The 15,890-nt window shown below is 44.3% G+C and overlaps 1 protein-coding gene across 11 annotated transcripts in view; it reads left to right on the forward strand.

Annotated features, from left to right (window-relative positions):
• Positions 1 to 15,890, forward strand: part of ptk2aa (protein tyrosine kinase 2aa) — a 159,927-nt gene that overhangs the window by 87,650 nt on the left and 56,387 nt on the right. For all 11 annotated transcript variants that reach the window (XM_064979913.1, XM_064979914.1, XM_064979912.1 and 8 more), the window contains one exon: positions 10,172 to 10,338. In XM_064979913.1, the coding sequence (XP_064835985.1) occupies positions 10,172 to 10,338 (167 nt within the window). The remainder of the gene's footprint in view (positions 1 to 10,171; positions 10,339 to 15,890) is intronic.

Raw genomic sequence — 15,890 nt, forward strand, 5'->3', positions numbered from 1 at the left:
TTCGATGGAGGACACCATGCGGACACCTGGTAAATGTAGTCTCTTATGATCAATCTTCCAATGATATGCCTACAAATATGTCACAATGCTGCAGACACCTTGGGGAAACGACAGAAAGTGTAGGCTCATTCCTTGCGCATTCACAGCCATATAAGGAGACATTGGAACACAGCGCATTCAAAATCTGGGACACTTGCTGTATGAAATTTCATCTTGGTTTCGCCTGTAGCATTAGTTCTGTGGCACTCACAGACAATATCTTTGCAGTTTTGGAAACTTCAGAGTGTTTTCTTTCCAAAGCTGTCAATTATATGCATAGTCGAGCATCTTTTCGTGACAAAATATCTTGTTTAAAACGGGAACGTTTTTTATCCAAAAATGTAAAGAGCGCCCCCTATATCGAATAAGTTAAGTCTATGATTTGATAGAGCAGTCTGACTGAGCGATGGTAGGCAGCAGCAGGCTCATAAGCATTCATTCAAACAGCACTTTAGTGCGTTTTGCCAGCAGCTCTTCGCTGTGCGTCAAGCATTGCGCTGTTTATGACTTCAAGCCTATCAACTCCCGAGATTAGGCTTGTGTAACCAATGTGAAATGGCTAGCAAGTTAACAGGGTGCGCGCTAATAGCGTTTCAAAAGTCACTGCCGTTACAGTCAATATTACTCGCCAACATGCAATCGTTGGACAATAAACTAGATGAGGTAAGATCACGAATATCCCACCAACGGGACATCAAAAACGGTAATATCTTATGTTTCACGGAATCGTGGCTGAATGACGACATGGATATTCAGCTAGCGGGTAAGACGAGGGGGGGTGGGGTGGTCTGTGCATATTTGTAAAGAACAGCTGGTCTACGAAATCTAAGGAAGTCTCTAGATTTTGCTCGCCTGAAGTTGAGTATATTGTGATAAACTGCAGGCCACACTACTTGACTAGAGAGTTCTCAGATATACTTTTCGTGGCTGTTTATTTACCACATCAAACAAATGCTGGCACGAAGACCGCACTCAGTCAGCTGTATAAGGAAATAAGCAAACAGGAAACCACTCACCCAGAGGCGGCGCTCCTAGTGGCCAGAGACTTTAATGCAGGGAAACTTAAATCAGATCTACCAAATCTCTATCAACATGTTAAATGTGCAACCAAAGGGAAAGAAATTCTAGATCACCTATACTCCACACACAGAGACACGTACAAAGCTCTCCCTCGCCCTCCATTTGGTAAATCCGACCACAACTCTATCCTCCTGATTCCTGCTTACAAGCAAATATTAAAGCAAGAAGCACCAGTGACTCGGTCTATAAAAAAATTGTCAGATGAAGTTTACACCACATAAGTCACTGGCTTTATCAATAAGTGCATTGAGGACGTCGTCCCCACAGTGACTGTACGTACATACCCCAACCAGAAGCCATGGATTACAGGCAACATTCGCACTGAGCTAAAGGGTAGAGCTACCGCTTTCAAGGTGCGGGACCCGGAAGCTTACAAGAAATCCCGCTATGTCCTGCGACGAACCATCAAACAGGCAAAGCGTCAATACAGGGCTAAGATTGAATCATACTACACCGGCTCCGACGCCTGTCAGATGTGGCAGGGCTTGCAAACTATTACAGACTACAAAGGGAAGCACATCCGCGAGCTGCCCAATGACACGAGCCTACCAGATGAGCTAAATCACTTCCATGCTCGCTTCGAGGCAAGCAGACGGATTACCTGGACGTGTGCTCCGGGCATGTGCTGACCAACTGGCAGGTGTCTTCACTGATATTTTCAACATGTCCCTGATTGAGTCTGTAATGCCAACATGCTTCAAGCAGACCACCATAGTCCCTGTGCCCAAGAACACAAAGGCCACCTGCCTAAATGACCACAGACCCGTAGCACACACGTCCGTAGCCATGAAGTGCTTTGAAAGGCTTGTAATGGCTCACGTCAACACCATTATCCCAGAAACCCTAGACCCACTCCAATTTGCATACCGCCCAAACAGATCCACAGATGATGCAATCTCTATTGCACTCCACACTGCCCTTTCCCACCTGGACAAAAGGAACACTTATGTGAGAATGCCTCTGCAACTGGATCCTGGACTTCCTGACATGCCGCCCCCAGGTGGTGCGGGTAGGTAGCAACACATCTGCCACGCTGATCCTCAACACTGGAGCTCCCCAGGGATGCGTGCTTAGTCCCTTCCTGTACTCCCTGTTCACCCATGACTGCATGGCCAGGCACGACTCCAACACCATCGTTAAGTTTGCTGACGACACAACAGTGGTAGGCCTGATCACAGACAATGACGAGATAGCCTATAGGGAGGAGGTCAGAGACCTGGCCGGGTGGTGCCAGAATAACAACCTATCCCTCAACGTAACCAAGACTAAAGAGATGATTGTGGACTACAGGAAAAGGAGCACCGAGCAAGTCCCCATTCTCATCGATGGGCCTGTAGTGGAGCAGGTTGAGAGTTTCACATTCCTTGGTGTCCACATCAACAACAAACTAGATTGGTCCAAACACACCAAGACAGTCGTGAAGAGGGCACGACAAAGCCTATTCCCCCTCAGGAAACTAAAGATTTGGCATGGGTCCTGAGATCCTCAAAAGGTTCTACAGCTGCAACATCGAGAGCATCCTGACCAGTTGCATCACTGCCTGGTACGGCAATCGCTCGGCCTCCGACCGCAAGGCACTTCAGAGGGTAGTGCGTACGGCCCAGTACATTACTGGACCTCTACACCAGGCGGTGTCAGAGGAAGGCCCTAAAAATTGTCAAAGACCCCAGCCACTCCAGTCATAGACTGTTCTCTCTACTACTGCATGGCAAGCAGTACCTGAGTGCCAAGTCTAGGACAAAAGGCTTCTCAACAGTTTTTACCCCCAAGCCATAAGACTCCTGAACAAGTAACCAAATGGCTACCCGGACTATTTGCATTGTGTGCCTTCTCCCAACCCCTCTTTTACGCTGCTGCTACTCTCTGTTTATCTTATATGCATAGTCACTTTAACTATACATTCATGTACATACTACCTAAATTGTCCCGAACAACCAGTGCTCCCGCACATTAGCTAACCGGGCTATCTGCATTGTGTTGCATCACCCGCCAACCCCTCTTTTTACGCTTCTGCTGCTCTCTGTTCATCATATGTGCATAGTCACTTTAACGATACCTACATGTACATACTACGTCAATAAGCCTGACTAACAGGTATCTGAATATAGCCTTGCTACTCTTTTTTCAAATGTCTTTTTACTGTTTTATTTCTTTACTTACCTACACATACACACACACTTTTTTTCTCGCACCATTGGTTAGAGCCTGTAAGTAAGCATTTCACTGTAAGGTCTACACCTGTTGTATTCGGCACACGTGACAAATAAACTTTGATTTGATTTGGATCAAGTGACATTCTGTGACGTTGGCTAATAAGCCTTCTCTTTTTTTTGTGGTATCATTTTGGTATTGAGTATTGGGATACTAAATCTGGTATCAGTATCATAGTCAAAATTCTGGTATTGTGACAACACACACACACACACACACACACACACACACACACACACACACACACACACACACACACACACACACACACACACACACACACAGTTGAAGTAGACGTTGACACTAATCACAGGTCTGGGAACAGATTGTCTCACACCCAATCCTAACCTTAACCTTAGAGGGGTGGAACAGCATCTGACCCTGCATCAGAACTAGAGCCAGTCAGTGTACAGATTTTTTTTAAATACCTGTCATACAGTCATGAAGAGCTGATAGAGACTGGCTGTGTATTCCTGAATCTCCTACAAACACACAGACTGATCGACTGTCACTCTGTTTCTCTGCTGCGCTGAAAGAGCATGAGTAATTGACTGGATGCAGTCTTTTGGCTGTTAGAGCCCAGTGTATAGCTGCTGCTGTACAGACTGGTGTTGCACGTCAGAGCAGTGATTCAGCAGTGTAGTTGTTGCTTTATCAATTGCTATATGTTACTGAAAGTTCAGTTACTGAAAGTTGCTTTTTCTGTGGTTACCCTTCAAATGTCTAACTACACTGCAACTCCCTTCACTGAGAGAGAGGTCTGTGTGGCTCCGTCAGAATGCGGATTCTCTTTTAAAGCTGCAATATGTGACTTTTTGGGCCCTTGACGAAAATCAAATACAAATGTGAGTTATAGATCTGTCAATCTCATTGAAAACAAGTCTAAGAAGCGGTATATATGTTCTATGTGCGCTATTCTATGCTTCTCGTTCTTAAGTTTTGTTTTAGTGTCTTACTCAAACAGCTGAAAATACTATATTTTTGGTTATTGAAAAGAGATTTCACAGTGGTTTAGATGGTACCATGATTCTCTACACTATACATTGCTTATTTTGTCACATAAACTAAAATTAGGCGAACTATCAGAATGTTTTAAACCAGGAAATGGCAGAATGATTTCTACATATTGCACCTTTTACTGATGTTGCTGTGCCTTAGCTTAGTGATCTTCAGCGGCAGTTAGCCTAGGTGTTACATAAGCCGCACCTGAAGCCTCAAAGTTTGCTAATTACAGAAAACCCTTCACAAAGGACACATTTAAAGGCATGTGTGAATTATTGGAATAGCATTGTTTCTCCTCAGGTAGATGAACTGAGAGAGGCTATCAAGCAACTAGCTTGGTCTCTGGTCATTGTAATGCATCCCATAAGGGTTGGCAAAACAGCACAAACTGATCTGAGACCAGGCTAAGCAAACACCAGTCTGCAGAAAGACATTTTGCTATATTATCCCTGCCCTCACTGACACTGACACTCAGTTATAGTGGTGTGAAGCTGTGAATTGATTCCTGGCACACAACATCCTGACTCCTAGATCTCCTATTTTCTGGAGAAAGGAAACCATTAAGACATGGTACATGGGTTGCATCCCAAATGGTACCCTATTCCCTATACAGTGCACTACTTTTGACCAGACCAGATGCCTGTATTGATTTGTAGGGCTGGATGAGGTACGTTGTGTTTTGGATCCACATCCGCTTCCTGGTTCCATCCCAGAATAAACATCATGTTCCTATCCCCTGAGGTGCTCCCCAAGGACCCCTCATCCCATCACACACACATATCCTGTTCATACTGCATCAATAGCACTCTGCCTGCCCGGGTATAGTGCACTGCTATGGTCAAAAGTAGTGTACTATATAGGGATTCCAGATATCCATATAGGACAAATATTATCAATAATAACACCATAAAATGACATGTAATTGAATCTACCTAGTGCCAGGTAGTCATTCTGTAAATCTGTTACATTTTCGTATGGGATATATTAATATTAGTTTGTGCATGTCCATCACCCATTTTGTATGATATATTACGAATTACAATTTGTATTATATGTTGCGAATTTGCTAAATGTACAATATGTTACAAATCTGCAAACCGTACGATGTTACGAGTTAGCTAAAATGGTTAAGGTTAAGGTTAGCTAACATGCTAAGTAGAAGCAAAGTAGCTAAAAGATAGAAAGTAGTTGAAAAGTTTCTAATTAGCTGAAATGCTAATGTTGTCCTTGATGAGATTTGAACTCGCAACCTTTGGGTTGCTAGACGTTTGCATTATACGCCCACCCATCCACCGTGACCAACCACCCTCCTTTCATTTTTTGCCTGTTTTATGTAACCATACCAAATCTAACATACGACACTGAATGGAGTGTTTTGGATTTACGTACATAATAATATGAAATGATCTGAGACCAGGTGTACTGTATGCAATGTTTACCTTGATAAGAGGTTCATGGTTTGTTTGCATTTGAATTGGCTAATTTGCATGTGAATTGTGCTTTTCTATTTCCATTGCAAACACATGGAAATTCTGTGGTTGTCAAGAATCCAAATGACTATATGCCAGTGAGATTTGATATGTTCTTTTTGGATCTTAAAAATTAAAAAAGGGTAGTAAAATTAGCTTGTTTGTTTGAGATAATCTGTCATATCATCATAGAGGCGGCTGTCATCATCTTTAGCCTAATGTGGTGTGATGGGAAATTTGTCATGCTCCGTTTGGATTGCTCTCCCTAGCTGTTCATGTAAGCATTCTGATTTTGTCTCTATAATCCTTTAGTGTCTTCTTCTTCTTTGTCTTCATCTTTTCGTTGCCGTCGTCATCTGTTTCCTTCTAAGTGCCAAGGAGAACTCTGCTCTAAGTTATTATACAGGACAGATGTTGGTCATATTTATTAGGGCATGCAATGGTTTTAAAACGTTTTGCAATGGAAAAATTCGAGGTAGCCTCTCCCTGTGCCAGCTGGTTTTCTGTTGTTTGGTTCCTAATGAATAGGACCATGCTTTTCAAGGTTGGCTCTCAAGATCTAGGTCAAACCTGTCAGCACACTTAAAAGCATCACTTGGGATATTTAGCCTATGTTTCAGCGACTACCATTCCAAGTTACTTTTCCCCAAGGTCTGCTGGGAGTATACATGTGCTGTGTTTTTAGATAGTATCTAAACAGCCATTCAGATGGCATGTGACATTTTAAAGGGTTCGGGTTAAGGCTATGTAATATTGTGCTTTTTTCTTCTCATAAAGGCAGACATGGTGTCCTATTGCCTTGTCTGTCATATGGTGGGACCAGACCTAGTCACTGCATGCTTTTAATCACCCTGTATATCTCATGCTTCCCCAGCTCTATGTTACAAGTGGGAGATGAATATGACTTTTGACTGATGCGATCTTGAAGTTGTAGCCTTGCATTTTGGTATTTCAGTAGCCCAAGATGAATGGCTCCATTTCTCCTGTCTCCATTCTGGGTTCTGGTGGTATTTCTCCCATTTCGTCTGTCTCCATTCTGGGTTCTGGTGGTATTTATCCCATTTCGTCTGTCTCCATTCTGGGTTCTGGTGGTATTTATCCCATTTCGTCTGTCTCCATTCTGGGTTCTGGTGGTATTTCTCCCATTTCGTCTGTCTCCATTCTGGGTTCTGGTGGTATTTCTCCCATTTCGTCTGTCTCCATTCTGGGTTCTGGTGGTATTTATCCCATTTCTTCTGTCTCCATTCTGGGTTCTGGTGGTATTTCTCCCATTTCTTCTGTCTACATTCTGGGTTCTGGTGGTATTTCTCCCATTTCTTCCATCTCCATTCTGGGTTCTGGTGGTATTTCTCCCATTTCTCCTGTCTCCATTCTGGGTTCTGGTGGTATTTCTCCTGTCTCCATTCTGGGTTCTGGTGGTATTTCTCCCATTTCTTCCGTCTCCATTCTGGGTTCTGGTGGTATTTCTCCCATTTCTCCTGTCTCCATTCTGGGTTCTGGTGGTATTTCTCCCATTTCTTCTGTCTTCATTCTGGGTTCTGGTGGTATTTCTCCCATTTCTTCTGTCTCCATTCTGGGTTCTGGTGGTATTTATCCCACCTCATTGAAGTTGAGTACACTTGTATTCCGTCAGTTCCGCCGCCTGGCCTACAAAACAATGTAAAATCAATCACCAGCAGAACTGCAGCTATATGGTTCAGTTTGTGTCACTTGGAGTAGACATTTTCCTGCTACTTGAAAATGGACTTGAAATGGCAATTATTAATTTGTATGCAAATTGTTTTTCTTTCAAATTGGGCAGACACATTTTTCCCATTACTCAGATGCTCTCTCTCTCTCTCTACGATCCTCCTGGGAACTCTGCATCCAGTATTGGATTATAAAACAGAGATTGTGTTGAGATATAATAATGGATGGACAGAGAGGGCTCTACCTTTTCTTGGGCCCACTCACTTCAGCCTCTCTTGCCAGACAAAACTTTTAGATTATGGCTTGTGAGATTACACACTTCTGTCTGTGTTGAGCCATTATATTCTTCTTCTGCTGATCCTATAGCTGTGCCTAGGGGAAACCTCACTCCGGAGCCCCAGCCACCATCTCAAGAAGCTAACCAACGCCCATATTTAATCATTTTAATGGAGGGTAGAGGATTTGCGTGCTCTTTAGCAAACCGAGATAAGAGACTGGCTTTAGCTTAGCCGCCCTTAGCTGGCTGAGTAATCTTCTGTTAGAGCAGGTTAACATGATCATATTGCATTTCTTTATCACTACTCACCATTGGAATATTGAGGAGGGTCTTTCTCATCTGTGCAGGAAGATTTTCCTTCATTGTTAGAGAAAATAACTAGGTACCGACATAAATTCACAGGAAGACATTGTTACTTCAGTAGCTACAGACCTACAAACCTAAAGTAAAGGTGCTGTACGGTTGCATAGAATATATTCTCTAAGTGCTCTCCTGGTTCCTAGTGCATTGTTACTGGAACTTCCATGCAGGGGGGGCAGGGTGGCCTAGTGGTTAGAGCGTCGTCCTTGCCGTGGACAGTCTCAAATAAACGTTTGCCATTACACAAGCAGAAAGTCAGTCCCAAGGCTGCATAGAGACCTCCCTAAATTGGAAACTACATTACCAAACAACGCTGGCCGACGGGCTTTGAATTCCCAGTCCCAATAGCCCAGTTCCCATGCTTCTCTGGCCTCTCCTCTCTTCATCCTCTCCTCCTTCTCCTCTCCTTGGGCAGTGATCAAGCTCTGTTATCCTCCACAGTGTTGCCACTTGGCCATCAGGCCGTAACTGGGGCACATTATTGGACCTATTCTGGGGGATCCAGCCATCCAGCCTCTCTCTCTCTTCCCTCATAAATACAATCTTCTTAAATATGCAATGGCTCTTAAGTGTTTGGGCTGGAATGTCACATCGGATCGGCAGTGAGATAGTATGTACACATACGGCCGCGGATGACACCAGCACAGCCATGCGAGGCCGGAATATCACCATGTCAGCCAGCCATAGACTTAACATGGAGCCCTAGTGTTGTGGGCACTAACGACATAATATAACAGTCGTGAGTGGTCCGTCTGGCCGGTCATAGACTACAGTCATAAGCTCGTCTATTGACACTCTAGTTGCCGCTTCATGGCTGACAGACGTGAATGGTCCATCTGGTCTGGTGAGGTCTGGGGGTTTGATGTTAAACCGAACAGACAGTGAGAGGATGTCGCAGAGAGAGACATGGTGTGCCTGGTATGGCAACTGCTCGGCATCTGACCGTAAGGCGCTACAGAGGGTAGTGCGAACAGCCCAGTACATCCAGGACCTATATACTCGGCGGTGTCAACGGGAAAGCCCATAAAATGTTCAGAGACTCCAGTCACCAAAGTTATAGACTGTTTTCTCTGCTACCGCACGGCAAGCGGTACCGAAGCGCCAAGTCTCGGACCAAAAGGCTCCTCAACAGTTTCTAACCCCGAGCCATAAGACTGCTGAACAATTTACATTGACCCCCCCTCCCTTTTGTACACTGCTGCTACTCGCTGTTTATTATCTATGGATAGTCACTTCACTCCCACCTACATTTACAAATTACCTCAACTAACCTGTACCCCACTGACTCGGTTCCGGTGCCCCCTGTGTATAGCATCGTTATTCTTCTTATGTTACTTTTTATTATGACTTTTTATTTTAGCCTACTTGGTAAACATTTTCTTAACTCTTCTTGAACTGCACTGTTGGTTAAGGGCTTGTAAGTAAGCATTTCACAGTAAGGTCTACACTTGTTGTATTCAGCGCGTGTGACAAATAAAGTTTGATTTGAAGTCCTGAATGAGTGACTGAGTGACTGAGTGGCCATTTGTGACTAAGTGGCCATTTGAGTGTTGGATTGTTCCACAGGAGCTGGTCAGATGGGGGTATAAGGGTATGGGTTGGTGCCCTCCTTGGCCATTCAGCCAACGCTAATATATATATATATATATATATATATATATATATATATATATATATATATATATATATATATATATATATATGTTCTACTTATCGCCTCAGACAGGCTACCTGCTGTTACTAGGCGGAGCGGTGGCTGCCATGGCGATAAGATAGCATCGCTCCTACAGACAGAAAAGTTGGAACATCCTGTCTTCTCTTCACCTCTCAGTAGGAGTCTATATCTGGGCTCCACTTTCTGTTTACCGTGTTTTGTTGTCTGTCTCCAGTAAAAAACTCTAGTCAGTTTCTTTACCAATGTCTTGCATTGTGTGGACCTTCTACGTTCAACATCTTTGCCTTCACATAACTTCTGTATGACCTTGAACTTTCCTACCGTGGCTTGTCACTGGTCTCTTAACTCTCCTGTGTTCCACCGCTACAGGGGATCATCCAGAAGATTTTGGACATCCACAAGGTGAAATGCGTGGCGTGCTTCAGCCTGCGGCTCAGCCACTCCCAGTCCGGCCAGGTCCACTGGCTCCACCCTGATATGGGCGTGTCCCACGTGAGGGAGAAATACGAGCAGAACCGCTCCCAGGAGGAGTGGAGGTGAGCAGACTGTGTGTGTGTGTGTACGAGTGCACCAATGTGTTTGCCCTGTGTGCGTGTATCTGTCTGTTTAGATTGTCTCTCTCTTGATGTGTGTATTTGTCTGACTGTCTCTGTCTGCCCCTGTGTGTATTGAAGACAATGACAAAACGTCAGTCGGTGTCTCTCCGACAAGAGGGTGGAATCTACAGATTCACAGACCCACCTTTTTGTGTGTGTGTGTGTTTTTCAATGCCTCAACTGTCAATGACTCGGTAGTAGGTCATTGCTATTAAAAGTTGTTATGCCAGATGAGTCACATCCTTAGCTTCTAGCGTTAGGTATCGCACAGATAGCATTAAATGCCTTTCTTCTGCATCAGACAGTTCTGTGATAGTCTACAACCTTTCTTTAGGCACACTTAGACCCTGTGTATGTCCTGAGAGCAGAGGCAAGACCCATTGCCCCATAAGTTAACACTTCATCGCTGTGTCTTATTTTGTAAGGAAGAAGTCAGTCGAGGATCTGATACTATGAATGTTTGATGAACACACTATAGAGATTGGCCAATAGAGTTCCTTAGCCATTCATACTCCTAGCCTAACATGTTCGTGTGACCTAGATGTTACCGTCACATAAAATATGTTCTGAACACAGAATTGGACACTAAAGAGCCTCAAGGGCTTGTCTGTAGTATGCTGTTTTCCCTTTAGAAAACATTTCATTGAACATTATAAACATCTTAAGTTTCCATCCTCATTTGGATCATAATTTGAGGCATTTTACAGTCTAAGTTACTGTCAAATGTTGATCTGTGAATCTCAGTAGTTCAATTCTAAGTGGAAGGCTAAGGTCTTTTCTGGCTATCTTTGAGCCTGGAGTCTGGGTGCTACCCGAATGGCACCCTATTCCCTACATAGTGCACTACTTTTGATCACAGCCTATATAGGGAATAGGGTGCCAGTTGGGACAGCCTGGCTTTGTACTGTTCTCGTCGTCTCTCTCTACATATGACTTAAATCTGTTCACTAAGGACTGTCTGGCTTTCCTCTCTCATTCTGACTGGAATACTGCTACTGCCTGGGATACACTGTTGTGTTCTATCGTGATGTGATTTCACATCTCATAGACCTGTGCAGCCGTGGTCAAAAGTTTTGAAAATGACACAAATATTAATTTTCACAAAGTCTGCTGCCTCAGTTTGTATGATGGCAATTTGCGTATACTCCAGAATGTTATGAAGAGTGATCAGATGAATTGCAATTAATTGCAAAGTCCCTTTTTGCCATGCAAATGAACTGAATCCCCAAAAAACATGTCCACTGCATTTCAGCCCTGCCACAAAAAGACCAGCTGACATCATGTCAGTGATTCTCTCGTTAACACAGGTGTGAGTGTTGACGACTATAAGGCTTGAGATCACTCTGTCATGCTGATTGAGTTCGAATAACAGTCTGGAAGCTTCAAAAGAGGGTGGTGCTTGGAATCATTGTTCCTCCTCTGTCAATCATGGTTACCTGCAAGGAAACACGTGCCGTCATCATTGCTTTGCACAAAAAGGGCTTCACAGGCAAGGATATTGCTGCCAATAAGATTGCACCTAAGTCAACCGTTTATCGGATCATCAAGAACTTCAAGGAGAGCGGTTAAATTGTTGTGAAGAAGGCTTCAGGGCTCCCAAGAAAGTCCAACAAGTGCCAGGACCGTCTCCTAAATTTGATTCAGCTGCGGGATCGGGGCACCACCAGTACAGAGCTTGCTCAGGAATGGCAGCAGACAGATGTGAGTGCATCTGCACGCACAGTGAGGCAAAGACTTTTGGAGGATGGCCTGGTGTCAAGAAGGGCAGCAAAGAAGCCACTTCTCTCCAGGAAAAACATCAGGGACAGACTGATATTCTGCAAAAGGTACAGGGATTGGACTGCTGAGGACTGGGGTAAAGTCATTTTCTCTGAATCCACTTTCCGATTGTTTGGGGCATCCGGAATAAAGTTTGTCCGGAGAAGACAAGTTGAGCGCTACCATCAGTCCTGTGTCATGCCAACAGTAAAGCATCCTGAGACCATGTGTGGGGTTGCTTCTCAGCCAAGGGAGTGGGCTCACTCACAATTTTTACCACAGCCATGAATAAAGAATGGTACCAACACATCCTCCAAGAGCAACTTCTCCCAACCATCCAGGAACGGTTTGGTGACGAACTATGCCTTTTCCAGCATGATGGAGCACCTTGCCATAAGGCAAAAGTGGTAACTGAGTGGCTCGGGGAACAAAACATTGATATTTTGGGTCCATGGCCAGGAAACTCCCCAGATCTTAATCCCATTGAGAACTTGTAGTCAATCCTCAAGAGGCGGGTGGACAAACAAAACCCCACAAATTCTGACAAACTCCAAGCATTGATTATGCAAGAATGGGCTGCCATCAGTCAGGCAGGATGTGGCCCAGAAGTTAATTGACAGCATGCCAGGGCGGATTGCAGGGGTCTTGAAAAAGAAGGGTAGACACTGCAAATATTGACTCTTTGCATCAACTTCATGTAATTATCAATATAAGCCTTTGACACTTATGAAATGCTTGTAATCATACTTCAGTTTTCCATAGTAACATCGGACAAAAATAGCTGAAGACACTGAAGCAGCAAACCTTGTGGATATTAATATTTGTGTCATTCTCAAAACTTTCGGCCACGACCATACGCTCTTTAAAGTGTCCTTCAGTCTCTCTCTTTCTCTCTCTCTCTCTCTCTCTCTCATGATAGAACTCAGGGTGGGAGAGATTGTTTCAGTATTCTGCAGTTAAGCATACTGACGAGTTCACAGTGTGTGTACGCTTCTTCAAATTATCTTGCAGCACAGAAATGGCTCAAGGGTTTGTTGAATGTACTTGGAGTGGAAATCTAAATAACACTCACTCTGCTGCTGGCACTGCAGTGTTCAGGTCCACACACAGCCCAGCAAAGAACAGCGTCCAACTTGTAATGGCTTTGACTTAAAGTTATTGTTTGTAGGGGTGACAGGTAGGTTGCACCTACCAGAGAAAATATTGATTTCTCCTTCTTGTTTGTGAGGGAATGAGTCCTGTCTGGTCCGTCAAGTCTTTTCATAAACCCTTAAAACAATGGAAATAACTTCAAAACAACTGTTCTTTTGCGTGGTTTGTATTACCAACATAAATGATCACACACATAATAATATAACAAACAATGAGCTCTGGTTCTTCAAGAAAAGTCTCTTACCTCGGGCCTAAAAGAGTCCAGCCTGGTAAAGGAGTTCAGGGAACTCCAGTGACTTCAGTCACGCAATGTTTGTCCGTTCATAACAGTGTAGCGTAAACCCAGTCTCAATCATACAATCAGAATATCAAACTGTTTTACCACACAATGTCACGCCCGACCATAGAGAGCCCTCGGTTCTGCGCCTTGGTCCGTCTCTCACCACGAACCAGAAAGAGTATCAAAACTCAATAAGTCTTCGCTGTTTCATCGTGCCCTTCCCCCCATGGAGATCTGTTGGCGGATTGAATTGTCTGACTGTCCAACTGACTGTGGTGTTGGTGTCCTGGAGGGCAGGTAGTTTGCCCCCGGTGATGTGTTGTGCAGACCTCACTACCCTCTGGAGAGCCTTATGGTTGTGGGCGGAGCAGTTGCCGTACCAGGCGGTGATACGGCCCGACAGGATGCTCTCGATTGTGCATCTGTAAAAGTTTGTGAGTGCTTTTGGTGACAAGACGAATTTCTTCAGCCTTCTTTGTATCTATACTGACACTTAGCTTGTTTGATTGCCTTACGGAGGGAATAGCTACACTGTTTGTATTCGGTCACCTTGCCCTGGTTAGTAGTGGTTCGGGCTTTCCGTTTTGCTCAAATGCTGAAATCAATCCACGGTTTCTGGTTTGGGAATGTTTTAATAGTTGCTGTGGGTACGACATCGCTGATGCACTTGCTAATAAACTCGCTCACCGAATCAGCGTATTCGTCAATGTTGTTGTTTGACGCAGTGCGGAACATATCCCAATCCACATGATTGAAGCAATCTTGAAGCGTGGAATCAGATTGGTCGGACCAGCGTTGAACAGACCTGAGCGCGGGAGCTTCCTGTTTTTGTCTCCGTCTATAGGCTGGGAGCAACAAAATGGAGTCGTGGTCAGCTTTTCCAAAAGGAGGGCGGGGGAGGGCCTTATATGCATCGCGGAAGTTAGAATAACAATGATCCAGGGTTTTACCAGCCCTGGTAGCACAATCAATATGCTGATAGAATTTAGGGAGTCTTGTTTTCAGATTAGCCTGATTAAAATCCTTAGCTACAATGAATGCAGAGTCAAATCAAGTTTGTTCAGGGCCGTCGATGTGTCTGCTTGGGGGGGATATACACCACTGTGATTATAATCGAAGAGAATTCTCTTGGTAGATAATGCGGTCGGCATTTGATTGTGAGGAATTCTAAGTCAGGTGAACAAAAGGACTTCCTGTATGTTGTTATGATCACACCGTGTCTCGTTAATCATGAGGCATACACCCCCAACCCCTCTTCTTACCAGAAAGATGCATGTTTCTGTCGGCGCGATGCGTGAAGAAACCAGCTGGCTGTACCGACTCCGATAGCGTGTCTCGAGTGAGCCATGTTTCCGTGAAGCAAAGAACATTACAGTCTCTTATGTCTCTCTGGTATGCTACCCTTGCTGGGATTTCATCAACCTTGTAATCAAGAGACTGGACATTGGCGAGTAGTATGCTAGGGAGTGGTGCGCGATGTGCCCGTCTCCGGAGCCTGACCAGAAGACCGCTTCATCTGCCCCTTTTACGGAGACGTTGTTTTGGGTCGCCGGCTGGGATCTGATCCATTGTCCTGGGTGGTGGGCAAAACAGAGGATCCGCTTCGGGAAAGTCGTATTCCTGGTCGTAATGATGGTGAGTTGACGTTGCTCTTATATCCAGTAGTTCCTCCCGACTGTATGTAATAAAACCTAAGATTACCTGGGGTACCAATGTAAGAAATAACACAATACTGAATAGTTTCCTAGGAATGCGAAGCGAGATGGCCACCTCTGTCGGCACAGTTCAGAACAGTGTTGAACTCCACACACAGTCCAGAACAGGGTTGAACTCCACACACAGCCCAGAACAGAACAGTGTTCCCCTACATACACCCCCAGGCCAGGTGTAGTAATCTGAATGTTCCTGTCCTGGGAGTGAGGGATGTTAAAATACTGTCTGTCTGTGTCTGTCTGTAGTCCATCAGTGACACACACACATTCTTCAAATAGGGAAAAGCAAACACAGAGGGCCCTGTTTGTGTGTGTCTGTGTGTGTGCCTGCGCATGTATTAGGGCGGAACTATACCAGTTTCATGATACTCGTTAGTATCCTGGCAAGGAAAAAAAACACGAAGCGGATTTAACATCTTTAGAAAAACAGCCCTAATGTAGGAAACAAACATCATTATGTTGTCATCCAGAGTCACATTTATTTATTTTCCTAGCTATAGAACACAATATTTTACATACAGCAGGTTTTTAAAGAGTTTCGTCTGCTTCGTGTTTTCAATTTTGCCATGGAAAAAATGTTGTTATTCTGC

The sequence above is a fragment of the Oncorhynchus masou genome, chromosome 12 (genome assembly GCF_036934945.1).
Source record: "Oncorhynchus masou masou isolate Uvic2021 chromosome 12, UVic_Omas_1.1, whole genome shotgun sequence".
Classification (NCBI taxonomy): domain Eukaryota; kingdom Metazoa; phylum Chordata; class Actinopteri; order Salmoniformes; family Salmonidae; genus Oncorhynchus; species Oncorhynchus masou.